General features: G+C 43.8%; 2 protein-coding genes across 3 annotated transcripts in view; one reads left to right on the forward strand and one right to left on the reverse strand.

The window, feature by feature from the left end:
* The first annotated feature begins 275 nt into the window (after positions 1-275).
* On the forward strand, positions 276-4,476 carry SAYSD1 (SAYSVFN motif domain containing 1). Its single transcript, XM_051615042.1, has 3 exons — positions 276-336; positions 2,748-3,127; positions 3,212-4,476. The coding sequence occupies exons 1-3, from the start codon at positions 276-278 to the stop codon at positions 3,500-3,502; spliced, it is 732 nt and encodes a 243-aa protein (XP_051471002.1). The 3' UTR covers positions 3,503-4,476.
* A 2,577-nt stretch (positions 4,477-7,053) lies between these two features.
* The window catches only part of GLP1R (glucagon like peptide 1 receptor), an 88,037-nt gene continuing 68,571 nt past the window's right edge, over positions 7,054-26,519 (reverse strand). For both annotated transcript variants that reach the window (XM_051613333.1, XM_051613332.1), the window contains 6 exons: positions 24,188-24,248; positions 19,491-19,560; positions 18,683-18,771; positions 14,002-14,140; positions 13,125-13,166; positions 7,054-8,228 (listed from right to left, as the gene is read on the reverse strand). In XM_051613333.1, the coding sequence (XP_051469293.1) occupies positions 8,061-8,228; positions 13,125-13,166; positions 14,002-14,140; positions 18,683-18,771; positions 19,491-19,560; positions 24,188-24,248 (569 nt within the window). In that variant the 3' untranslated portion in view covers positions 7,054-8,060. The remainder of the gene's footprint in view (positions 8,229-13,124; positions 13,167-14,001; positions 14,141-18,682; positions 18,772-19,490; positions 19,561-24,187; positions 24,249-26,519) is intronic.

Here is a 26,519-nt window from a genome sequence, read left to right on the forward strand (position 1 = left end):
GATATGCAGGAAGCTCTGTATGGAATTAAACAAGTATGAGTCTGTGCACTTCAATCTATTTTATACATGTTCTCCAAGACCTCAACAACTAAAGCTAATGCTCCCTCAGTTCCATTTAACTAATTAATCTAGGTTGCTATATTAATAATGGGCTGCCCTTCTGTCTGCATTTATGGCACTTAGCAAGTCAGTGTGTGTGTGTATGCTTATCTCACGAACGAGAAAGCTCTTGTCAATGAATTAGATTAATCCATCAAAAGAATTAATGTGAGTTGATGACTGTTGATATATCTGAGAAAGCTGTCATGCACGAACAGATCTCTGCAGCTGCAGGAAGTAAGCAACAACACTCCAAACCACTGAGCAAGGCCCTGAGCCTGTACTTCTGAATAAAGAGGTTGCTGATGCCAAGAGGTGCTGGTGATGGGCTGCTGAGGTGATAAATGCAAAGGGTGCCACAGGAACCGAATGCTGCTGTCAATGCTTAGCTTATCTCAGTTGGGTTGGTATCCTGCCACAAAGAGTTCTCGTGCCTTCTGTCATGTAAAAATATTTCCCCAAATTAGTTTCAGTTTCTTGCTTCCTTAAGCAGCATGAAGGAGCAAATACAGTTGAAAAATCAATTATGAAAAACTCTGCAGTCACCCTCCAAAATAAAAATATCGACTGCACTTTGGACGTGGTTTTGGCAGTTTTCTTGTCCTGCCAGTTCTTTCAGCAGCCGTTTCATCTCTTTCAGTGCACTTGCCATAGCCAAGGTTCCTAATGGTCTGGAAGTTCCCAAGTACTGAAAAAGTCCCTTAAGCTGGTGATAATTGGCTGAGAGCAGGATGCAAAGATTCTACTGTGTCATAAGTGCTAAAATATAATGAAAATATGATAATTGGGACAAAGGAAAATGTTTCAACACTGCTGAAGTGGAAATATATAAAGAACAGGTTTTCTTCACCAGATGATCTCTAGAGGTCCCTTCCAGCTCGGAAAATTCTTGGCAGAGAGAAAGATGTATGTGGGCTTCTTTGTATGACAACTGTAATTTGGCGTGAAACCAAGTTTAAAAAAATTAGAAGTTTTAAAAGTGATCTTGATGCTGCCTCCTAAAAGCTAATGGGCAGTTCCAGAATTTAAGTTATCAAGAATGATTAGAGATCTATCAATAGCACCCAGCATTCATTATTATCACTTACTTAGCTGCAATAATAGGCAGAAAGACTTGGCTCATAGTCTCACACCTACAAAAAGGCTACATTCGTTTTTCTCATACATGGAGACACAGACAGGAAACAACTCAAGAGTCACAGGAAGTGATCTTCAACATCTCCATGCCTCCTGCCCTCCCAGCCAGCGCCTGAGGATCCAAAGACTGGGCTTGGTGAGCTGCCCAGGACCTTCATAAGCACTGCAGTGGGGAACAAATTGTCCAGGTGGCTTGTTAAACAAATAAACAAAACTAGTTGTCCATTCAGAGAAGTTGTTTGTTTAAAAAAACTGACATAGTGAAGCCATTTAGGCCTTCGTGGTTACAAATTTGTTTAGGAATTTATCAGCAGTGCAACACTCATTTCCAGACAAGATTACTGTAGTGCTCTTAGGCTTCAAAGGTATGATCCATGGCACTCCTTTGTGTGTTTCCTAACTATACACGGCAATACAGGTAGCCTGACAAAGCCCTAAAATAGCTATTTGGATGCACAATAGCAAATACATACTAAACCCAGTACATTTGGAATAAAATCTGATAGCATGTGAATCACTGGGTGCGGCTTGCAGAGGTGGTATTAAGCTCAGGTGTAACTATTTGACTAAGGATGCATACAGAACACAACACATGGAATTACCCAGCACTTCCTGGAGGAGCTGTTTTCATGAACAGCAGTACAAGAGGAAGAAAAAAAAAAAAAATATCCTGTGCTGGCTATCTTAAAACATTTTGGTCTGTTATTTCAAAATCAAATTTCCACAAATGAAGAGAAAAATGGCATTCATTGTGGCACTTTTTGCAAAGTCGGAAGGCTAAAAGAAAGTTATTTTGTAACCGAGCATAAAATAGGCATTTGAAAAATGATTTAGCTGGAAAAAAACACAATTTTTTCCACATTAAGATAACTTAAGAACACCCAAATTGATTTTTATTAGACTTCTCGTATTCACTTCTGAGCTGACACATGCATGAGATATTCAGCCCTAAAGGTCACTTCTGAGAAAGCTATAAGTAACTGGAAACAGCACTGCAGGATGAAATGATGTCTCATTGCTAACTGTTACTGCTAGAGAGTGATAAGTATTTTATTCCTGAGGCTAAGGGCCAGCTCCTGTAAATAAATTTCTATTTCTCAGCTGTAATGATGGCTGAAAGATGATGTGACAGAGCTCATTTTCCCCGTTTGAATTTTTTGTATAAAGGGAGGGTGGGATGGACCAGCCTGGCTCTCAGCAGACGCCCGTGCTGAGGGGGGACCCCAGCCCCCGCTTCTCCACAGCCAGGAGCAGGGGCTGCAGAAGAGCAGCCTCCTCCTCCTCCCAAGCCCTGCTAGTAACCCAGGCTCCTGACATTCATCCTGCCCAGGATCTGGTCACCCCACGCTATGTTCTTTCCTGCTCTTTTTGGTGCCAACATTAGTCATTAAGGCTTAGATACAAAAAAAAAAACAAACCCAAATAAACCAAGCACCCCACAGCACAACCAAACTAAAACAACACCCGGACCTGAAGGGGGAGGCCTTTGGTGATTTTCCACTTTTCTCCAGAGCTGATTCTGCTACCGACGTGGAAGAGCGAAGGCAGCGGGTGGCTGCCTGTCTGTGGCTGCCTGTGGGGGGGTGGCCTCAGCCCCTGCGGGCCCCCTCCCCTTCGGGTTCAGGCCCCGGGACCCCCCTCCCCCCGGTCCTTCCCCTCGGCCCCGGCCCCTCCTCCCGCGGCGCCCGGGGCGGAGCGGGGCGGCCCCGTGCTGGGCAGGCGCGGCGCGGCCATGTCGGGCGCGGTGGAGCGGCGGCTGGCCCGCTTCCGCGCCTCCCGCTGCGGCACAGCCGCCTCGCCGCGCCCCGCGGAGCCTCCGCGCCAGGCCGCGGCGGCAGGGGCGGCCGAGGAGCAGCCGGTCGCTGCGGCGGGGCCGGGCGGCGGCGCGGAGGTGAGCGCCCGGCGGGGCGGGGCGGGGACGCGGGGCGGTGGGGCGGGCGGTGCCTGACGCGGCGTCTCGGTGCTGCCTCCACAGGCCCGTCCCGGCGGGGCGGCGGTGCCGCTGTGGGCGCGTCCGCTGGTGCTGAAGGTGCTGCTGTGGGCGGTGCTGCTGGCGCTGTTCGCGGAGCTGGAGCTGGGGCTGCCTTACTTCGTCCTGTCCCTGCTGTACTGGATGTACGCCGGCACCCGCGGCCCCGCCGAGCGGCGGCCGGGCGAGCTCAGCGCCTACTCCGTCTTCAACCCCGGCTGCGCCGCCATCGCCGGGACGCTGACGGCCGAGCAGCTGGAGCGGGAGCTGCACTACCGGCCCGCGGCCGGGAAGTAGCGACCGGCCCGGCGGGAGCGGCTCCCGCCACCTCCTCCCGCCCGGGCCGGGGGCCCGAGGAAGGGCTGGCTGGAAAGGGTTATTTCTATGCAAAACGCCGCTTGCGCCTTCATCCGATTTGGGTGCCCCATAAAGCCGTGGCGAAGCGCGGGCTCTGGTTTCCCGGGCGGCAGAGCCGCGGCCGCGGGAGGCACGGGCTGTGCCCAGCTCAGCTGCCCGCCTGGCGGCTGCTGAAGCTCAGCTCTTGCTGACACTTGCCAGCGGTAGCTGAAGAAAAAACCACGAGGCACTCAGTATACGTAAAATAGGCTGCTGGTTCTGTTTGAACTCGTGTTTCATTTAATACAAATACCTGATTTAATGTGAGTTCTCTGTCCTTTTCATACGACCAGCTTCCATCATTTGCAGTATACGAAAAAAAAAAAGTTGTTGTTATTCCTGGCAGCTTTTCTTTAACCACCATTTTGAAAGAAAAAATTAAGGTGAATATGCAGCAGACGTGGAAATGCAAGAGGCCCTCAGACAGAAGGGGATTTGTCCTGTCCTTGGATTCAGTCCTTCCACTCCAGCAGAGCTGATGGCACTTCTCACCATCATCCTACAGACTGTCTGCTGTACTTGTGTATGATCCATCCATATCTTTAATATATCTATGGCACTGCATTAAAACAAATCATTAAGTCATAGTGAAGAGCAGCTGGTAGAACTCATGCCTCTGAGTAATGAGAAGGGAAGTCAGAAACTGGTCTTGCAAATCCTGTTCCATTATGCCTTTTTTAATTTTAAGTTACACAAAGCCTTCAGGCTTGACCTACCACAAGTTTTATCACAGGTTGAGGAAACAAAAGGATTGCTTTGGATTTAACTGGATTTGTAAGAGGTTAATAGATTAAAGCACAATTAATATTGCGTTTTATAATAAATGGGGGTTGGACTAGATGACCTTTAAAGGTGCCTTCCAACCCAACACATCGTATGATTCTAATATGTTTAACACTGCTAAGGATCTCTTGGTAGCTCTCTACAGCATTCACTTAGTTTATATATTGGTCTCTTGGATAAATTCCAAATGGTACCATTTAAAGCTGAGCACAGAATTTTTGGATTTGCACATACTCCACCATCCTCTGGTAAAAACCCCTCAAAGTTCTCAACTATCCCCACTGATTCCATCGTACTATACAAATAACATTCTGCATTTTGATTAATACAGCCTCTTCAGGTTCAAAGGCCTCCTTGTAGTGGACACAGCTGCAAAGACAAGGCTGGGTTTCCATGGAAGAACCATGAGCTGTGTGTCTTTCCATTCTTACATTAAGAAGTCGTCAGGTGATACCTGAAGTAAATACACCAGGAAGTGACAGAATTTTGAGTTGAAACTTTATTCACAAGGATAAAAATAATAATAGCTTAGTGCTTATGGGGAGCTGATACTCTGACATCTTGTACAGTTTGATTCTGGGGTTGTTTTTTAAAACAAGGAAATAACATGCAAATAAATATTAAATATAAGGTAACATCAATGAAATTATAAAACCTTATAGCAGCAATGCTGAAAATAAAGGTTCATTTTGTTAGAAACACTAGTTACATTATGTCCAGGTGAATTTATAGACTAATGCTTCATGAGACAAGTTACCACAGTAAGTGAGCATGAAGCTGAAAGGCACAAGAAATAAAAATTCACACTGTTCCTACTGAAGTAGGTAAAGTATGATGGAGAAACTGGTGTTTAGGCCTTGCTGAAAGTATTTCTCAAAGCACACTGTAATTCTGCTTTGGTGGCAGTTACTTTCACTGAATTGTCCTCTCAGTACTTTGAGGGAATTTAAAAAGGTTTGAAGAAGTGAGAGCTTAATCAGAGGGGGGGAAATCCACCACAACCCTCTTCTGGGCTAAGATCTCATTTTGTCATCCTAATGTTCTCTTATTCTAAGAAGGCAGAAGTTGCCAAAGTAAGTTTTGACATCTGTTGGAGCTATTCTTGTGGGCCCAAAGCCCTCAGTTCTGAAGTGACTAGGAGAGGCAAGAAGAGCCTAATAACTTAAAAAGCATATCCAACTGTTGAAAGGATCTTGTGACAGCAACACAGTACAAGTTTGTTACCACACATGTAAACACTATTCCTATGTCTGTCCTCTTTTATTTGTTAAATATTTTTTTCCAGCATAATAGTGAGTTAAAACACTTCCATAACTTCTACTGTCACAGCAGAACAATCACCTTGCTAAGAGCTGTGCAAGCAGCAGAAACTTTTTTTCCAGGTTTGCACACAACTAAGCAGGGCTCTGAAAACATAGCACCCACTCCTGAATATTCATGAGTGAAATTATTCCCTCCAGTGTGCACTATACAGCTGTAAATTTCTTCTGTCATCATGCTGCCTTTTCAGTGACTAACTTTATCAGTCTTTTCCTATCCAGAGCACTTAAGGGTAGATGTTAAATGGGAACACCAAGCATACTCTCTATCTACAGGAAGCTATTTAATTAAGTTGCAGGCCAACAGTTAACATACGCACATAGTGTGCAGGTATTGGTGTTGATGGTCACACAACATGGACGCTAGCTATTAAATTTACAGAAGAACCTGAGGTGCTTCATTCCAAGGTCAGCTCTGCAACGGATATTCAGAAGAGAAGGCATGGAAATGGCCTGTGGAGAAGCCAGCATGCTAAGTGTACATAAGCCAGCCTGAGAACTGTGGTGGATTTCTACAAACATGTCTGACTCATTCCCCCCCCCCCCCCGCCCCAAGCTCAGTTACAAGCATTATAGCAGAAGAAGGTAACCCATCCCATCTAATTCAATTCTAACCTGATGACTGCAAAACTAATCCACCCTGTTGGCAATTTGGATTCTAATACAATGATTAAATAATCCCATGCAAAGCAATCTAGCTTCAGGCAGGAAAGATGCTCAATTACATCCCTGAATAGCCAGTTCTCTTTCTTGGCAATGGGGGGGTGTGAATGCAAGTGCAAAGAGAGACTTAAAAATTAGATTTTTGTTTCTTGGTTGGGGTTTTTTGTTGTTGTTGGTGGTTTTTTTTATTGTTTTGTTTGGGTTTTGGTTGTTTTGTATGTTTGTGTTTGTTTTGTTTTGTGTTGTTTTTATCTCTGCTGAGTCTGAATCTGTCTGCTATGCCATGGAAGTTACTTATTCCAAATAGTCTATGGACAGGGATATTCTCAGAGCTTGTCTTTGGCACCTTGCCACTTTCTTGTAAAGGGAGCTCGAGTAACAGCTGAGTAAAGACACGTAAAGCTTGTTATTAAGTGATGCTATGGATCACATCCTGCTTGTAAAGGTACCTCTGGATTTCCCCAGCAGCTCTTGTGAACAGCAGGGAGGGTAACATAATTAGCAGCGTCCAGTTTTTCACTGCAAGAGCCTTCGCAGTTTCAAACAGACAAAATCCCACTGGGTTTAGGGTGGTGTTTTGGGGGGCACTGTTCGAACCCCGCTGATGGCAGGGTGGAGGGGCTGGGGGGAGGGGGGGGGGCACCCCGCCGGGGGGGGGGCGGGGCGGGCGGCGGGAGCTGTCCGCAGTGCTGAACCCCGGCCGCTCCGCGCCGGGAGAGCCGTTCCCGCCGGGAGAAGAGGAACGGGGCTGGAGGGGAAACACCAGGGAACCCTCGTCTTCAGCTGCCCAACCTTGCTATGGCCAGCTGTGGCCACGAGCTGACTTCTGCATGTTTGCACCCTGAAGGAGCTAAGTCTAGCTGAGGAAGGAAATGTCCTCAGGCAGCACAACTCATTCTCCTGTGCCATCTGGAGAGCCTGAGTACCACCATATGAACACAGAAGAGCTGAGCATTCAGGGGATATTTCCACCCGTGTTGATAGAGATAACACACACCTATTAATAGCAGAAGAGGCCCCTACCAGATACTGGTGTTTGGTTTTTATTTTTTCTTTTCTCTCCAAGTGAAGCTTAAAAAGAGCACTCAGGAACATACACCACACTACCTGCTGTATTGGTACATCTTCAGGATGCTGATTTTCACCTACCCAGAAAACAGGTAAGCATGTTTTAACTTTAGCTTTGGGAAACTCTTAGTACAAAACTGATTCTTCCCTAAAACACGAGTTGTGTCCCACCAAGTTATTTTTTTTCTAAAACTGGTGATAGCACCTTACCTTATCCCCATAAAAGTCTACATGCATCTTTTGGCAACAATCATATTCTGTGTCCTTGTAATTTAATCAGTTGATCACTCAGCTCGCCCACTCAATAGTAATAAGCCATTGACCCTGTGGTTTCAGACTGGATCAATGCTATGCTTAAGTTTTGGACAGCTGGAGGCCTTGTGTGCAAATAGGAAGAAACTCTCTTAACTCACTTTAGATGTGATAAATTTTTCCTCTGATGTGTTGATTACATTAGCAGATTGCTTTCCCTAGAAACCTTTGTCCAACAGCCTGCAGGCAATGAGCAGCAGATGCTTAAGTTTCTTGCTGGAGATGGCACACTTAAGCTGCTGGCTTGGGTGTTTAATGGGTTTCAGGCATATTCTACAGTTCAGTCTTCTCACACTGATTCACCTGCAGAAATCCTAGCTGAATGTGGCCTGACAAGTGGCAGCGTAGACACTGCTGCCTACTGTGCCTCCACTGCTGATGCTGTTGGCTGGACACTTCAGAGGTTTCATACTGCTGTCTCTCTGGACATACAAATGTTCCAACCTCCAGCGCTCCCAGCTTTTCCGAAACTCCATCTGAACCTAACAGAAGCAAAGAAGGAAACAAAAGAAATTAATGTAGAACTAATTAGATCTTTAAAATACTCCATTAGACAAGCAAAAGGAAAAAAATAAAAATATCATACTACTGAAAAAAGCTGCCAAGGCTTTAAACTTGCAATATTATTGCTTCAAATTATCCAGTTATCTCATTAGTCCTTTGTAGGGTATTCCATATTTAAAATAATGACAGCATTCACTTTTACTTGTAGAACTAAGGCTCTTTTATGCACTAGGAAATCTAATCTTCATTATTTTATTCTAAATTGTATTCAGCTGCAATACTGAATGTACTCTATGCTCTACCAGTACTAACAATTAAGTTCATTTTGCTTATCAGCCATGAAATGACTGAAAAGTCTGGCTTTCTCTTCAATGCTGTCACCACCGGTATTCTTAAGACTTCTCATTTGATTTAAACAGTATTGTGTATTGGATTATTTTTGTTCCTTGAATATTTCCAGGTTTTTTATTGCCTACAAAAATTAAGATGTACTCAGAATTGAAAAAACAACAGTCAAGCAAGTCAAAGACTGTACTTCTCTGCCCCTCTTCCCTCCCTGTTTTAAAGTATCAATTACAATATTGCATTCCAGATACTAGCTCTTTTTAAAACTATAAAATATGCTCATCCAGTCACTTGTTCTGGGTTAAGCTGTATAGCCTTTGTAATCATTTGGAAACTTATCCACAGTCTTGTAACTGCTAATCAAGAACAGAATTTAGATCTTCCTGTTCCACAGGCAAAGTTGTTGCCATTTGACTGAAGTAAGAATCTCCATTAGCTTTTAACACGTAAGGCAGAGGACATAAAATTGGACCTTTTTAACTCTAGAAAAAGGCAGGAGTGCAACTACAGTAATCAATTCATTATGGTATGTACTTCAGCCTGGAAGTAAGTTCACTAATAGGTAGGTGACTCGAGCCTTCTCTGGAAAGTTCCTTTTTGTTGTCTTCTAGGGTCTGGTACTGACCACCAAGAGAATAAACAGACTTATGGCAGTTCCAGCACAGGCTTGTCATCATACCCAGGCTGCTGAAACCTAGGGTGAAGTAGACAGCCATCGTGATAGGAAGGAGGGAAAAAGAAGAGACGAGACTACAGAGAATGAATCCTGAACCAGTTTAAGCTAATTCTGGTGGAAAGAGGCAGCATCTCTGTGGTTTAGAATATTTCTTACAGAAAGCAACACTAGCTGCAGAAAAGCTGGTCATATTAAGCTCAGGTCACTTTGCAAAGAACATTGGTGATAACATGCTAACACTAGAGGCAATATTGGCCCACTGAGGAATGAGGTGGGAGCCCTGGTGACAGAAGATACAAAGAAGGCAGAGGTGCTGAACACCTTCTTTGCCTCTGTCTTTACTCCTGCAGGATTTCCCCATGAGCCCCAGATTCATATAGCCCCAGAAGTAGTCAAGATAGGTGAGGACATAGTAGATGAGGATTGGGTTAGGGATCAGTTGAGTAATCTGGACATCCATAAATCGATGGGTCCAGATGGAATGCATCCAAGGGTGCTGAGGGAGCTGGCGGAGGTCATTGCTAGGCCACTCTCCATCATCTTCAGTAAGTCATGGGTAACAGGAGAGGTGCCTGAGGACTGGAGGATAGCAAATGTCACTCCAGTCTACAAGAAGGGCAAGAAGGAAGACCCGGGTAACTATAGACCGGTCAGCCTCACCTCCATCCCTGGAAAGGTGATGGAACAACTTATTCTTGTCTCTATCTCTAAGCATATCAAGGACATGGGGGTCATCAAGAACAGTCAGCATGGTTTTATCAAGGGTAAATCATGTTTGACTAACCTCATAGCCTTCTATGAGGAAATTACTAGGTGGATAGATGATGGTAGAGCGGTAGATGTGGTTTATCTTGATTTCAGTAAGGCATTTGACACCGTCTCCCACAGCATCCTTGTAGATAAGTTGATCAAGAATGGGTTTGGTGATCAGGTAGTGAGGTGGATTAGGAACTGGTTGATGGGAAGGAGTCAGAGAGTTGTAGTCAATGGGGCAGAATCTGTTTGGAGGTGTGTGACTCGTGGAGTCCCTCAGGGGTCGGTACTGGGACCGGTGTTGTTCAACATCTTCATCAACGACCTGGATGAGGGTATAGAATGTACCCTCAGCAAGTTTGCTGATGACACCAAGCTGGGAGGAGTGGCTGACACACCAGAAGGCTGTGCTGCCATTCAGAGAGACTTAGACAGGCTGGAGAGTTGGGCGGGGAGAAACATGATGAAATTCAACAAGGGGAAGTGTAGAGTTTTGCATTTGGGGAAGAACAACACGATGTCCCAGTATAGGTTGGGGGCTGACCTGCTGGAGAGCAGTGTAGGTGAAAGGGACCTGGGGGTCCTGGTGGACAGCAGGATGACCATGAGCCAGCAATGTGCCCTTGTGGCTAAGAAGGCCAATGGCATCCTGGGGTGCATTAGAAAGGGGGTGGTTAGTTGGTCAAGAGAGGTTCTCCTCCCCCTCTATTGTGCATTGGTGAGGCCGCATCTGGAGTATTGTGTCCAGTTCTGGGCCCCTCAGTTCAAGAAGGACAGGGAACTGCTGGAAAGAGTCCAGCACAGAGCCACAAAGATGATTAAGGGAGTGGAACATCTCCCTTATGAGGAAAGGTTGAGGGAGCTGGGTCTCTTTAGCTTGGAGAAAAGGAGGCTGAGGGGTGACCTCATCAATGTTTACAAATATGTAAGGGGTGAGTGTCAAGGAGATGGAGTTAGGCTCTTCTCAGTGATGACCAGTGATAGGACAAGGGGTAATGGGTGTAAATTGGAGCATAGGAGGTTCAAGGTGAATATCCGAAAAAAATGTTTTACTGTGAGAGTGACAGAGCACTGGAACAAGCTGCCCAGAGAGGTTGTGGAGTCTCCTTCACTGGAGACATTCAAAACCCACCTGGATGCATTCCTGTGTGATGTACTCTAGGTGACCCTGCTCTGGCAGGGGGGGTTGGACTAGATGATCTTTCGAGGTCCCTTCCAACCCCTAGGATTCTATGATTCTATGATTCTATGCAACCTGATGAGATCCTGCTGTTGGCTTCAGAGTAATATCAGAAAATCCAGAATCTTTCAGATGAGATATGACTGAAATGTGAGCATATTTTAATGTTTTTCCATAAGTAGATACCAGAGAAGGACATCAGTATCACTTCTGGCTTAATTTCTACTCGAACTGGCACCAAGATTTGCAAAAAACCTTTCATTCTGTATGGTTGAGGAAAAAGAAAAGGAGTCAGTGAGTGACAGACAAAAATAAAAATATGGACCATAATGCAAACAGGGATAGTCTTTGGGCACTTACAGTCTGTCAGAAGAAAAACAGTTTATCATTTAGTTTAGCAAAAAAATCTCATATGGTTTAGAAAAGAAATAGAAAAGACTTGACCTAATAAAACTCTACATGGTCTTATTTTATGGATGGTGATGACTGGGCTTGACAAAATCCTTCTCCCTTCTTTTAAAAAGAGTTGGAACAAACAAAATAATTCATCCTAGATTGTCTGTCAGCTTTCTGTGGTTAGATTTCAGGACTTACATGACAAAGGCAAGAGACCTATAGCAACAAGAGATTTGGAGGACCTCTTAAAAATGCAGAGACGCTACTTCACAGTAAGTTCCCTCACATGAAATAAACCGACCTGCTTCAGGGTTTGTAATAAAGTTTGGGCTACGGTGAAACTTTGCCTGTGTATCACATGAAGGAAATTATTGGGCATTACTCATGAGAGGTCTGGCTGCAGCTGCACAGGGGATGTGAATCAAAGGAAACACATGATGCAGCAGCAGACGGTGCTGCACTTCAGGATTAAAGTACACCTGTAAAGCTGTACAAGGGATTTGAAACAAATGTTCTCTAAATTCATGCTTGAGCAAAGCCTGCTGCTACCCACCTCTGACTTTCGTAAGCAGCACAATTAACACATTCGCTTAAACAAAATCTTACCCACAAGCTACAAAGTCAACAGCCTCCTGCAGGGCTTCGCTCAGGATGCCTGCTGCTTTTCTGTTGATTCCAGCCTGGCTACACAAGTAGAACATTTTCCCATTGATTCCAATTCCTTGGTGAGGCCCATCTCTCAATGGGTCATCTTGAATCACCACGCCACATTTAAAAGTTGATTTAGCATGAGTGTAAAACACATTGATATGTGGTAAACTTAACAATGAGCTACCAAATTAGTAGTGTTTGCTTCCCTTGCAAACCTGGCTGCTGAATACATAATAATCGTCACTTAGAAGGTAGCATGAGATTCCTGCAGTACTGAAACACTGCAATACTCTTTTCCCCCAACAAGGCTGGGATTCAGCAGACATCACAGAAGATGGTCCTTGCAATCAATTAAGTCAAAGTCCTGGCTACATTTCTTCTGGGCTTGTGGAAGAGCTCACTATGGTGATGTCTTCAAGTAGCTGGACCACAGCGAAAGCAAATTAGACCAAACTGTATGAGCATTAACCAAAAGGACATCTCAACCTCACCAGCCAGCTGAGTTCTCAAAATAAAACAGGCTCTACTTCCACATTCACCAAAATAAGCAAATAAAAAGCACTATGAGACATATTAAGAAGAGCAGCTATAATTCTTAATAAAATAAGAGCTCCAGCAGAGCAAACTGTACAATTGTGAGCAAGACAACTTGCAAGATTTCATGTGTACATATAGTAGCTGTAAATTATACTGCCTGAATTCCTTCCAACACCATTTGTCTGAGAAGTTATCTTGTGTAGCTGTACAGAAGAGGGTGTGTAAAAAAGTAAAAACCCTGAACAAGGACAATTTAGCAGTTCAAGACCATTTTCAATTTCCTTTCTTATACTGGATGCTGATAAGGCAAATTGGAACAACTAGTGTCTCTCTTACCTCATTATTGATGAAACAGTAGAGAATTGCAACCATCAGCCCCTGAAATCAACAAAAAACAGAAGAGCAGTGAGCACAGCAGTTCCCTTGCTTTGTCAAAGAAACTTGCAGAGGGCTAGAGGCTCCACACAGGCATGTCCCATCCAAGACTGAAAGATGGAGACAATCTGTGGTCTCTGTCAGCTCTGATGGCAGAGGTTTGAGCAAACTATATGTCAAAGCACATGACCTTAGGGAAAAGGAGTTCCTGTTTTCTTCACCCTGTTCTTTTTCCCCTTCTTTTTCCTTACCTGGTTTCAAGTTCTAAACACTTCATAACTGAACAATTCACAGTGTTCTTAAATACAGCTCTGTGCTTGATAAACAAGGAAAGAGCAGGTGAGCAGGGAAACTAGAGGAATAATGATTCCCTTAGACAAGGAGACTTTTTTGAAATGGCCTTAACCCAAGGCAACAGCTAAATAAAAATCACAGTAAACCTACATCCTCCTCACATGCAGTTTCAGCTGTAGACAGCTACCTCTCACAGCACAGATTTTCCAAGGAGTGTCAAAAACACTGGAGAAAGCAAAAAAATTGCTTTCAGCAATGCCATTATACAATTAACAGGAAATCACAGACAATTTCATTATTGCCTTGAGGGGTCCCATTGGAAGCAGAATTTAAGACATCGAAAAAAACAGTATGTGACACTAACATCTAATCTGGCTAGTAAAAATTAGTCCTCATACTTTCCCATCCCCTGTAATATTCTGTGCTAAGCTGAGAAATATAAAGAACAGGGAACATGCAATGTATGAGAGAAAAAGCAGGACCCCAAACAGCAGTAAAAAAAAAAAAAAATCTCTTATCCACATGAGTGCAGTATGAATGTTACCTGGAAAGAAGCAAAGGAGAGTTCAGTAAAAAGCTTCACAAAGCGCAGCATCCCTCTGGCATGCTCATCAGTAATAAAGGCAAAGATGACCTCATGGGTCCCCAGCAGTGGGATCAGAGTCAATGTAGATTTGGCCAGCCTATGATCACAAAGAAAGGAAAAAACAAGGCCAGTGAGTAGATATGATCACTGGGAGTCACTGTTACTGCAGTCTTCTTCTGACACACTGTCAACTTTGGTAAGTCACTGCACCCCTTTGTGTCACAGTGTCCTCCTCCAGACGCTGCAGGAAAAAAAAAGCCTCAAAATAATCTTAGTAGGTTTCAAAGCGGTTTAACTACCCCTGCCACTCCACTGCAGACCATTTCCAGCTGAGAGCATAACTCCATATTCAGCTATTGGCTGTATTTCACCTGGAAAATCTTCTTCCAAACTCAGGAGGAAGTCATGTGCTTTTTTGTACCTGAGATGTCTTCTTGTGTATCCTTTTCCCCATGTGTATGTGGGAAAGATGACCAAAACCTACCTTGTTGATGGCCTGAAAGAAAGAATCTATCAGCAAAGAATCTTTTAAAAATACCTTGGCAAAGGGAAGAGCACTTGCCATTCCTTCCCACCTCTGTGGTGTGTTAAATCTTCAAAACATTGGAACTAACCATAACAGCAGAACACTTTATAAAAGCAGTTAAACTGTCTTAAAATGAGTGATGACTCCATGTTTTAAAAAGCAAGTTCAAAAACTTATCTACCAGAGGCAAAAAGACAAACCAGCCTGAAGTAGAGTATTTTTCACCTGTGTGAGAGCAATGCTCAGGGATAGAACAACAGGAAAACATTCCCAAGAATGATCCTTAGCTCTCTTTTGATAGACATACAGGCTGGCCACCCAACAGGACAATGAAAAATGCCTGAGCCTCACATGGGAGTTTATAGGGCTATCCTGCGCCACAGAACCTATTAACATCTCACAACAACCTGTCTTGAGACAATTCAGTAGATACAAAATCACTCGGCTAGCAGGGCTGTCAGCACTTAATAGATCTGGTGTGCCCTAGAGCTCTTGGCTGCTATTTTGAATCATGTAATTGTTCAGGTCAGAAGGGACCTCTGGAAGTCTCTGGTCCAACTCCAGTTCACAGCAGGCCACCCAGGGCTGTGGCCAGCCAAGTTTTGAATATCTCCAAGGTCCTTCACAGCCCCTCTCAGCCTCTTCCAGCATCAAGACCACTCTTACTGTGAGGGTTTTTTTTCAACTCTGACATGCAATTGGAATTTCTCTTGCTGTAACTTGTAACCTGTGCCCCTTGCCCTTTCACTGTGCACTTCTGAAAAGACTCTAGCTCCATCTTCTGAATAACCTCTATTAGGAAATGGAAGACTGCAAATAAACTCTTGCTTAGTCTTCTGTTCTCCAGCCTGAATAAACCTAGTTTTCAGCACTGAATTTCATGTCACCTAGTCTAGCCTCTGAACGAGCTTGGTGCAAAATTGATGCAAGCCCCATGGGGGTGGAGGGACACAATACTATGTCTTTCTGTACTGGAAAGCCTCAACCTGGACACCAGAAGAAGTCTCACAGGTGCTGAATGGAGGGGATTGGCCACATTCCTCTACCTTCTGACAATGTTCTTGCTAGTGCAGCACAGTATGCAGTCACCCTATGCTGTCACAAGGGTGGACTGATAAATCAGGTTCAACCTGTTGTCCTCCAGCACCCCTGGGTCTACTGTTAAGTTGCTTTCGCCCCAGCCAGTGCCCATCCTGTACTGCTGCATGGGTTTACTACGTACGAAGTGCAAGGCTCCTCTAAGCCCATCCACTGGCCTGCCAGTGTCCTTGATACACAACCACCAAGGGATAGTGAATCAAAGCAACGAATCAATTTACACATGCAGGTAAGCAGAAATGCAGATCTCTAGTGGTTCTAGGCAGACCATTGCATTAGGGGATAGGAAGCTTGTTTAAATGAGCAGCTTACCAGTAATTCTTGTGATGGAGGCTCTGCTCCACCACCACCTGCCTGAAATAGAGGTAGAAGCAGGATGCTGATGCTGAATTGGCTCTGTAGACACTGCCTGGTTGAAATAAGGGAGCTGTGTAGGCATACAGCAATTCCCTAGCTCATTCAATGAATGTTAATTGTTCTAGACGGTCTACTTGAAGAGCTCTGCCTTAAACAGGGAGTCATGCAGAGTGTTATGAAAAGGCTTGCTGGGTAATTAAGACCTCCTTAAAGAAAACCCCTTCCATGGACAAGAGAGAAGTTTCTCTGCAGCTCCAGCTCTGTAGAGAAAAGGGTTTTACTGCCTTACTGAGCAGTGAGCTCTCTCTTCATCAAATGAATGGGAAACAGAAGAGAAGTGAAGGAAAGATTAGCCAGAGAGCAAAAACACTTTTCTCATTTCTATCCACAAATATACCTAAGCTAGTGACTTTCTAGGGTAACTAGACAGGCCCTTGTTTACAATAACATATTCTAACATAGCAATTCTGTCTTCCCCCCACCCAAAATCTTTTTCCAGTGCATTTGAGCAGAAAATAAGGGAGGAAAAAAAAATTCTCATACAGGAATCTCTGACTACTGGGCCTGTTATCATCAGAAAGATACCAATGAACTGAACTCTCTTGGGTAAAATACTTCCCCAGAGTTTCTGGCTATAACCACCAATATCTGGACAAACCACTAAGACTACAGTCATCATCAGTGAAGACGGCTCTGTTGCTGGGTAAATCCTTTTCTGATAAAGCTTTTCTGTTTACACAGCCAATACCTGAACATGCAACATGAGGAAATGAATGTAAATGCACCTCTGAGAAATGGTTCACCTGCATCAAACCTTCCTGCTGCTTGCAGAAGTCATGAGGACAAGGACTTTCTCCCTTTACAGAATAAATTCAGTCAGAATTTTAAATGGCTTCAAGCCATCAGAATCAGAAAATACACCCTTCCCTACCCCCCTTCCGACCTTGCACCACTGCAAATTTTATCCTGGTAAATAAAGGCTGCATATATTAAAAAAAAAAGTAGGCATGAAAGCAAAGCCTACAGCTGATTAAAATTATTCCCCTTCTCTGCTTTGAGCTCTAAACACGTATTAGGATTTCCAGAATTTCATGTGAGGTAAAGAAGTTAGGCAACATACAAGGCAACTCTCTACTCTGATGAGAATGCACCAAAATACATGCTGTGTCTAGCTTAGGAGGCTACAGTATTGAGCTACACCACTTCAAACTAGCTAGGTCAACTGCCAGTAGCAGTCCAGCTACCACAGCATGTAGCTCCACACTGGTTAACACCACAGTGAACTTGTTATTTCTACATTATTTTTCAGACTTCAATACAAAACTGTTCTTCAGGATTTAGAAGTGAAGGATGTGACCATGAATCTTATCAAGGTGATTAAATAACGGGAGGAATATAAACACAGGCAGTCTACAAAATAAAAATCAAGCATTTCTGTGACAACCATGACATCTCTTTTGAAACATCCTATGCATTCAAGATTTAAAATTTGTCCCAATACTAACTTGCAAGAAGAACAAAGAGCAACACTCAAAATGACCCATTTTTTTCAAATTAGGATAGGACAGACTATTTCAGTTGGAAGGGACCTACAATGATCATCTAGTTCAACTTAGAAACATAGAATCATAGAGTCATTGAGGTTGGAAGGGACCTTAAAGATCATCAAGTTCAACCACCCTGCCATGAGCAGGGACCCCTACCACTAGACCAGGTTGCACAAAACCTCGTCCAATCTGGCCTTGAAAACCTCCAGGGATGGGGCATCAACAACATCCCTGGGCAACCCATTCCAGTTCCTCACCACCCTTGTAGTGAAGAATTTCTTCCTAATATCTAACCCAAATCTCCCCTCTCTCAGTTTAAAACCATTACCCCTTGTCCTATCACTAGCTTCTCTGATGAAAAGCCCCTCCCCACCTTTCCTGTAGCCCCTTAAGGTACTGGAAGGCCGCTATAAGGTCTCCTCAGAGCCTTCTCTTCTCTAGGCTGAACAGCCCCAATTCTCTTAACCTGTCTTCATAGCAGAGGTGCTCCAGGCCTTTGATCATCTTGGTGGCCCTTCTCTGGACCCTCTCCAACAGATCTATATATACTTCCTGACCACTTTAGTGCTGACCAAAACTCAAAGTATGTTAAGTGCATTGTCCAAATGCATCTTAAACACTGACAGGTTTAGGGCCTTGACCACCTCCCCAGAAGGCCTTTTCCAGTGTTTGATCACCTTCTTGGTAAAGAAATGCTTCCTAATGTGCTGTCTAAACATTCCCTGCCACAGATCTGAATCTTTCCCATGTGTCCTATCATTGGATACCAAGGAGAAGAGCTCAGCACCTCCCTCTCCACCTTGCCTCCACAGGAAGCTACAGACAGCAACGAGTTTGCCCATCAGCCTCCTTTTCTCCAACCCGACACGGCCAAAGTCCTTAGCCCCTCCCTCCTCACAGCACATGTCTTCCAACCCTGCCCTGGTTTCACCAGGAGACTTTTCTGGGGACTGACTGTCCAAGCAGTCATATCAATGGGTGACACCACATTTGGGCAGTACTAAGGGTCTGTAATCTTTAACCACCTTCGTCAATCAACTCCTTTCATGCACCTTCTTGTCTACTTCAATTTTGATGGGCACAAAAAGTTTGAGACCACTATATGGCATACCTGCATTTTATGTCAGTTTTGCACATCAAATTAGCCTGTAGTTTGGAGATGATGATGCATATAACTCTGATAAAGATCAGGAAATTAACCTGGAGAAATAAAAGAAGAATTTATATCATCAACAAGAAACACATCTGCATAAGTGTTAAAAACAGCTGGTTTGTGTATGCATGTGTAGGTCCCTGTGCATCCTGCTACTCTGCAGCTGCAGAATTCCATGGAACTCAACTCCTTCCTAAGGAATTGTGCTCTAAATACATTCTCTGTGAATGAACAAGTAATCTTTAAAAACATAGGAAGTTCACCAAACAAAGCAAGGGGAGTTTACCTTAATCTCTGGGGAGTGGCACACAGTAAAGGTATGGGCTGTCCCATTTGCCTTGTCTGGAGGCCTGAGACTGACACAGTATTGTGGTTGCAGAATGTGTAATTTTTTCCACAATGTCACAAAAGTTGTTGCGCTTTTGTAGCCCAATACCTGGAATATTATCTTCTGCCTCCCTGTACTACATGCCATAGCTTTCTGCACACAGGAGAGTTAACTAGATTGCTGTTCTGTTATACGTGCTGCCACTACAACTTGACAGCGCGTGGCCAAATTAAACCAAGAGAAAGCTAGTTGGGAATTCCAGTGACAGTAACCAATTTGGTTTCACAAAATCACATTTCTGAATGAAAATGTCAATACCCTCAAAGGTTATTAGCCTTTGGACATGCAGAACAGCCATATGCACATCTGCACTTTGTACTATATCATGTCCTGTTCTCATGGACATCTGCCAGCTCATTGTACACGCCCCATACTCACCCCAATGGCAATGAGAATGGGCAGTCTGATGATCAGCCAGTAATTCATGTTATAATTTCTGGTCCAGCAACTAGGAAGAGATGGCAAAAAGAAGGAGACAAGAAGGAATAGTTTCAGTACATTACTAAAATCTCCTGCTTTTCATTCTGTCACAGCAATGCAGATGGAAAACAATATTGAGGACTAAATACCAGGAAAGCACATCATGCTCACATGGAAACAGATGCAGTTGCTTCTTAGAAACACTTAATGCTTTGTACTACTGCAGCTATCATAATCCAACAGGATACTACTCTCCTGGCTTCCTTGCCCACTAATGGCTAGCTCTCCTCCACAATTTGATATGAATTATCATCAGTTAATTGTGAAGATTTACTCCATTAAAACCAAGGTCAAATTTGTCATTGCTGAAAGGAGAAGGGGGGGGGGAATCTGAGTCAGACCTTTCCTGACTGATTTCTACCCTCTTCTTTCTGCATTATTTTTTTATTACTCTTCAGTCTCCAATGTCAGGACATCTTATTATTTAACTGTTAGTTCGTTCTTTGTCCCATTACCTACCATTAATCTTCTCATATCAATAGATCAGTCATCTATTTATTTGTCCTTATTTTCAAATAGAACCTACCGATTTCAACCTGGAGAAAGCAATTAAGGCAGCAAACTCTGGTTTCTTCAGTGTATATGCACAGGTTTCAGGCCCAACGGGAGTTTTAGAAGTTATAAGTAAAATCAAAGATGGGAGCAATAGTTCCCACCTTTTGTTGGCCAGCTGACAAGTAACATGCTGCAGACAATATAATACTTCATTCTCCCCGTGTCATTGAGCTTTTCAAATTCCCGTGTCCTTCAGCAATATTGGAGAACAATCACGAGAAAAGGGATGCCTGAAAGCCACAGTTTAGACCATGGGTGAGAAGTGAACTTTACACTAGGAGTTTTATACATGCAGTTCTTTTAGGTCCCATCCTGGCCACAACCAGCCACCTCTGACTGTATAATGGGCCATGTGTGTGCACAATGGTCCAGGGCTTGGGGCAGTGTTCAAATGTCACTTTACTTGTTGCTGCAGCAACAGTATTCTTAATATTTCTATGAAATAACTTTGTTAGCCTCCTGCCATATTGCTCAGCATTACCCAAAAGCAACAGTCATCAGTAAAGCCAGCAGGTTGCTGAGCTACACAGGTTGCAAAACGAACTATGAAACAGCACTAAAGAAAATACAGGCTCCTTCACAAAAAAAGTTAATCTTCATCTCTAAATCTCACATGTCAAAATATATATATATGCTCAATTTTCCTTCAGGTTGCTCAGTAGGCCTGTGGAACTCGAGTACTGTGTACAGTTCTGGGCCCCTCACTTCAAGAAGGATATTGAGGTGCTGGAGCAGGTCCAGAGGAGAGCAACAAGGTTGGTGAAAAGACTAGAAGGCAAGTCTGATAAGGGTAGGCTGAGGGAGCTGGGGTTGTTTAGCCTGGAGAAGAGGAGACTCAAGGGAGACCTTATCACTGTCTTCAACTACCTGAAGGGAGGCAGTAGTCAGGGTGGGGGCTGGGCTCTTTTTCCAGGAAACTAGCAACAAGACCAGAGGGCATGGCCTGAAGCTGCTCCAGGGAAGTTTTAGGTTGGATATTAGGAAGTACTTCCTCACAGAGAGGGTGACTAGACACTGGAATGGACTTCCCAGGGAAGGCACCATCCCTGGATGTGTTCATGGAAAGACTGGATGTGACAGTGCAACGGTCTAGCCAATGTGGTGGTGTTGGTCATAGGCTGGACCTGATGGTCTTAAAGGTCTTTTCCAACCTTGGTGATTCTATGATTCAGCTTGGGTGATGCTGGTGGAAAGTAAACCCTTCCCAACCTTGCAATGGGACAGTCTACTACAGAGAAACTAGCAAATGGTGCAGCACGTGGTAGGGATTCATGCTACAACACCTCACCCACATGCAGTCACATACAAGAGAGAGGAAAGTGAAGCAGTTTGGCTGTGGCAATTCCATATTGCTTTGCAGGTGCTGCAAGCCTGACAAGAGCTCAGGATTTCATTTTTCCTTTCAATTTCCATTTAATGCATATAACAAGTACATTATCACAACCAGCAGCTCCACAACATAAAATTTAATTGTATTTTAGATTCTGGAGGTAAAAAGGGTATACGCATTGTGTGCAGGCAGGGTACCTGAGCTGGAATCCGAGTAACAGAACTTCTTAACTGGTACATGTGACTGGGAGCCTTTAAAATTAGTTTTATTTGAACCCCTTCAAGACCAGCATGGCTGGAAGAAGAGTTCTGATTTTCTGACTAGTTGCAGTGCAAGCAGAAGTAATTTTAAAATTTCATAATAATGGTGGAGACTGAGATTCTTAACATTAATTCTGCTACATTTCTTTGTGTATTAATTTGCTTCCTGTAGCACAGAGCAGTTTTAGCTACTTTTAAATTTATACAAATATGTACAATAAAAATGCCGTTACAACCCAGTTAAAGTGTCAAGGCAAATAAAGTGTCCAGAAAATAAAACTGATAGATTGGCACGTGACTTGTTGTCCATCTGTGCTTTCTGAGACTGGCACACTGATAAATACACCAACATCTATTGTGTTGGGGTCTATCACTGCAGTTTGCTTGACACCACTCAGAAGATGCTTGGCAACTAATAGCTTCAGAGCTGTGAATGAGAATTGGCTCAGTGAAACAAATGCTACTGGGAAGTTTTTGCCTTTGCTTGCTGATCTGGTATTCTTCTTTCTAAAAATTAAATCACCAATTTCTTTACCTTGAACAGGTACAGCTGAATGGCTCCCTTTTTTTATAAAAGGTTGTAGGCTCTCTGTCTTGCTCCCATAATTATTTGCAGATAGAAACTAAGACATTTAAGTATTGGCTCTCTAGGCACAGTCTAATAACTAAGAAGCACAGTTTGCCTTTAATTTTATTTGTAATCTAGACAAAAACCTTGTCAGTAGCTCGCTTTTTTAAAACAGCAACTGCTTTCTAAAGAGTCTACACTTACGCACATAAGGAAAGAAGCAGCCAGTCTGCAAATGAGCCTTGCAAACTTCAGTCCTTCATTCACATGGCTACATTCACAGGACTGACTCAAATTCCCAGCCCTGACCACATTCACTTTCAGCTATTCCTCATAGCCAGGGAAGTAGTTAAGTCACAAATGAAATTTACAGCCTGCTGCACACCCATGGTGACAGCACTATGGCAAACAGCATGAAAGATATCCCTGGCTGCTCCAGCAAATGCCTGCCCAAGGCACAGAAATCTTGCCTTTCAGGGAAGCTGCTGCACATGGTTATTTATTGCTGTATTTTACAAATATTTATACAAGATTTAGAAGATTCAATAAGGTGCAAAATTGTCCCTTTTAAGGTCCGCTGAAGGCAGAGAGTGACAGTTTTCTTTAATAGAAAACATAAATCAGCTCTGAGCACCACATAATGCAGGAGGCTCAGCATGAGCACTTTGAATACATTTTCTACATCAATGGGAAGATACGCTCATGGAACATCTCACAGGCCACATGGTCTGTATAATTCTGGTAGTTTCAACAAAACTTGCAATACCTCAGCACGGTCACAATCTTGTTACAAAATATTATCAAGTCAACCTTGCAAAGGAAAGTCAGAAAATCCTAGCATTGCTTAAGCCAGAAAAGGCAGCTATGACTGAACTGGTTCAGTTCTGTGAAAGACTCTAAAAAAATGCCAGTTCTTAATACTCATGTACACCAGAAAAGTCTGGGGTTGCTCTGACTACACTGAATTTTGACATTGCAGCATCTTTCCAGCAAGGACTGCGTGTGGAGTGGGGAAGAGAAATAAATAGAAAAAAAAAGAAAAAAGGACACTCTACAAAAGTGCTGGCTGGGTTGTCTGGAAACTAAGAGGAAGACCCAATAAATAGTACATTACAAATAAAAAGGAAATAAATTTTCCTTTAATCACACAGAAGACTACCCAAATATTTCCAAGCAGCTACTTCACTAAGAAGCAGCCAGTTTCCTCCTTTTTTTTTTTTTTTTTTTTTTTTTTTTTTTTTTTGTAAAAAACCCAACAAACTCTAATGGTACATAAAACATATATAAAGGCAATTTTTCAGAACAGCCACTATTGTAAAAGTGGACGAAAAGTATTTTGTGCTTTGCGGCAGTCTTGTGTGTGGTATAGTTGACTTCAGCAAGACTAACATATGCAGACAGAGAATGTGTCTTTATTTTAAGAAGATCTAAATAACGGAAGGTTAAACAAGAACAGGCTATCACATCTGCTGCTAGGCATAAGCTAACCACTACAAATTGCAGGCAGAATCCTGTGGGAGGTTTTTGCCTTCCTCTGAAGCATAACTGTAAAGGCTGCTGCCAAAGGCACAGTATCAGCAGCGGTCTTGGTTGAGTATGATGACTTCTACTGTTGATACTCTAAGTACAGAAAAACAAAACATACCTTTCCTTGACCTGCAAAAGGATAGATTCATTCAGACATGCAGAAAATTCTGATCAGAAAGAAATGTATGCTCCTTTCTGAAATGTTATGCAAGACCTTCAGACAAAACAGAAGCAATTATGTGAGGTTTCAGCACAATGCCAAAGCAAACCACACTGAACAGAAAGCAAACAATGACCTGCTGGTGCACACACACAGCACAAATGAGATAGCTAGAAAAATCAGAACTAAACCCACCCCTCATCTTCATAAAGGTACTTGACAGTTCCCCAGAGGATAACAAACAGCATTGGCACACCTGGGAAGAGAGGAGACAAGGTTGACACTGACATTAAGAGACAGGGAAAAACAGAGAGAAGGACAAATCCCCCAACGTAATGATGAGCAACGTAATTAACCAGTGGCAGGGTTGCAGCTCCTACACAGCACAGATAGCTGTCCATGGTGGGAGGAGGAATCTAACCTGCAAAAAACTAATACATGAAACTCATTTTCTCGAGGCCCCCACCCACCTTCTAAAAGGCATGAAAAATGAGCAGCAACAGGTCATCACCTCCATACTCAGCCTACACCAGCTTTTCCATGGAAAGTTTCATGGAGGGACCCTGGAAACAAAATGTTTGGAAGCTCTGGTAGCCTCTACATTCACACTAGAGAGGAGAGCAGTGCACTTGGACCCAAACCTTTCCATCCATATTTCTGCCCATGGGTTAGCTACACTGTACTCAGGCAGAGCACCAAGCTCAAGTCATTGGGACTGGAGCACACTCAGCCCCATGTACCCCTGGTGGCAAAGGGGAGTTTGGGCACATAACACATAGCAAGTGTGCTCAGGCTTCCCCCGCAGACAAGTTCCAACTTTGGGCTGCAATACTAGCATGTACTTGAGCAGGTGCAGCAAAGACAGCAGATGCATCTGGTCTTGAGAAGAGGCTTGGCCCTGCGCATGGTCCTAGAGCAGGCTGAGACACAATGAGCAGGATGAGGAATTTCTGCCTAAGGATGGATCAGTATGGTTTAATTCCTCTGTGTAGGTCCTTGGACAGGGTCCGATGCTGTCTGCACATTTAATGTGCTTTATTACTTTCTTAAGAACCAATTTGGTAAGGGACCATAAGAACGTCAGTGGGTAGCAGTAAGCACTGCACAGAGCAAATACACAATTCCTGACAGCAGAAGCCACAGGGAAATTGGTGATCTCTTGCAATCTGAAAATCTACAAGCAGTATCTAGTAGTGGGTATTATCAGTAAAAACATTCCCTCTTGTTGTACTGTTTTCTTTGTCTACTACCAAAACAGTTAAATACTACAGACACAAAAGACCAATTATTCTCCTTAAGCAGTAAAAAAATAGAGAAGCAAGAAAAAAACACCCATAACTAGAATAATAGCAAAGATAATGAATTAAATAGAGATTTATGGTGCAAGCAGTTGAACATATTCCATGGATTGGACATCCATAAATCGATGGGTCCAGATGGAATGCATCCAAGGGTGCTGAGGGAGCTGGCAGAGGTCATTGCTAGGCCACTCTCCATCATCTTCGGTAAGTCATGGGTAACAGGAGAGGTGCCTGAGGACTGGAGGATAGCAAATGTCACTCCAGTCTACAAGAAGGGCAAGAAGGAGGAACCGGGTAACTATAGACCGGTCAGCCTCACCTCCATCCCTGGAAAGGTGATGGAACAACTTGTCCTTGGCACTATCTCTGGACATATCAAGGACATGGGGGTCATCAGGAGCAGTCAGCATGGTTTTATCAAGGGTAAATCATGTTTGACTAACCTCATAGCCTTCTATGAGGAAATTACTAGGTGGATAGATGATGGTAGAGCAGTAGATGTGGTTTATCTTGATTTCAGTAAGGCATTTGACACCGTCTCCCACAGCATCCTTGTAGATAAGTTGATCAAGAATGGGTTTGGTGATCAGGTAGTGAGGTGGATTAGGAACTGGTTGAAAGGAAGGAGTCAGAGAGTTGTAGTCAATGGGGCGGAATCTGGTTGGAGGTGTGTGACTCATGGAGTCCCTCAGGGGTCAGTACTGGGACCGATGTTGTTCAACATCTTCATCAACGACCTGGATGAGGGTATAGAATGTACCCTCAGCAAGTTTGCTGATGACACCAAGCTGGGAGGAGTGGCTGACACACTGGAGGGCTGTGCTGCCATTCAGAGGGACTTGGACAGGCTGGAGAGTTGGGCGGGGAGAAATCTCATGAAGTTCAACAAGGGCAAGTGTAGAGTTTTGCATTTGGGGAAGAGAAACCCCATGTACCAGTACAGGTTGGGGGCTGACCTGCTGGAGAGCAGTGTAGGTGAAAGGGACCTGGGGGTCCTGGTAGACAGCAGGATGACCATGAGCCAGCAATGTGCCCTTGTGGCTAAGAAGGCCAATGGCATCCTGGGGTGCATTAGAAAGGGGGTGGTTAGTCGGTCAAGAGAGGTTCTCCTCCCCCTCTATTGTGCATTGGTGAGGCCGCATCTGGAGTATTGTGTCCAGTTCTGGGCCCCTCAGTTCAAGAAGGACAGGGAACTGCTGGAAAGAGTCCAGCACAGAGCCACAAAG

This window comes from Apus apus, chromosome 3 (assembly GCF_020740795.1).
Source record: "Apus apus isolate bApuApu2 chromosome 3, bApuApu2.pri.cur, whole genome shotgun sequence".
Lineage (NCBI taxonomy): Eukaryota > Metazoa > Chordata > Aves > Apodiformes > Apodidae > Apus > Apus apus.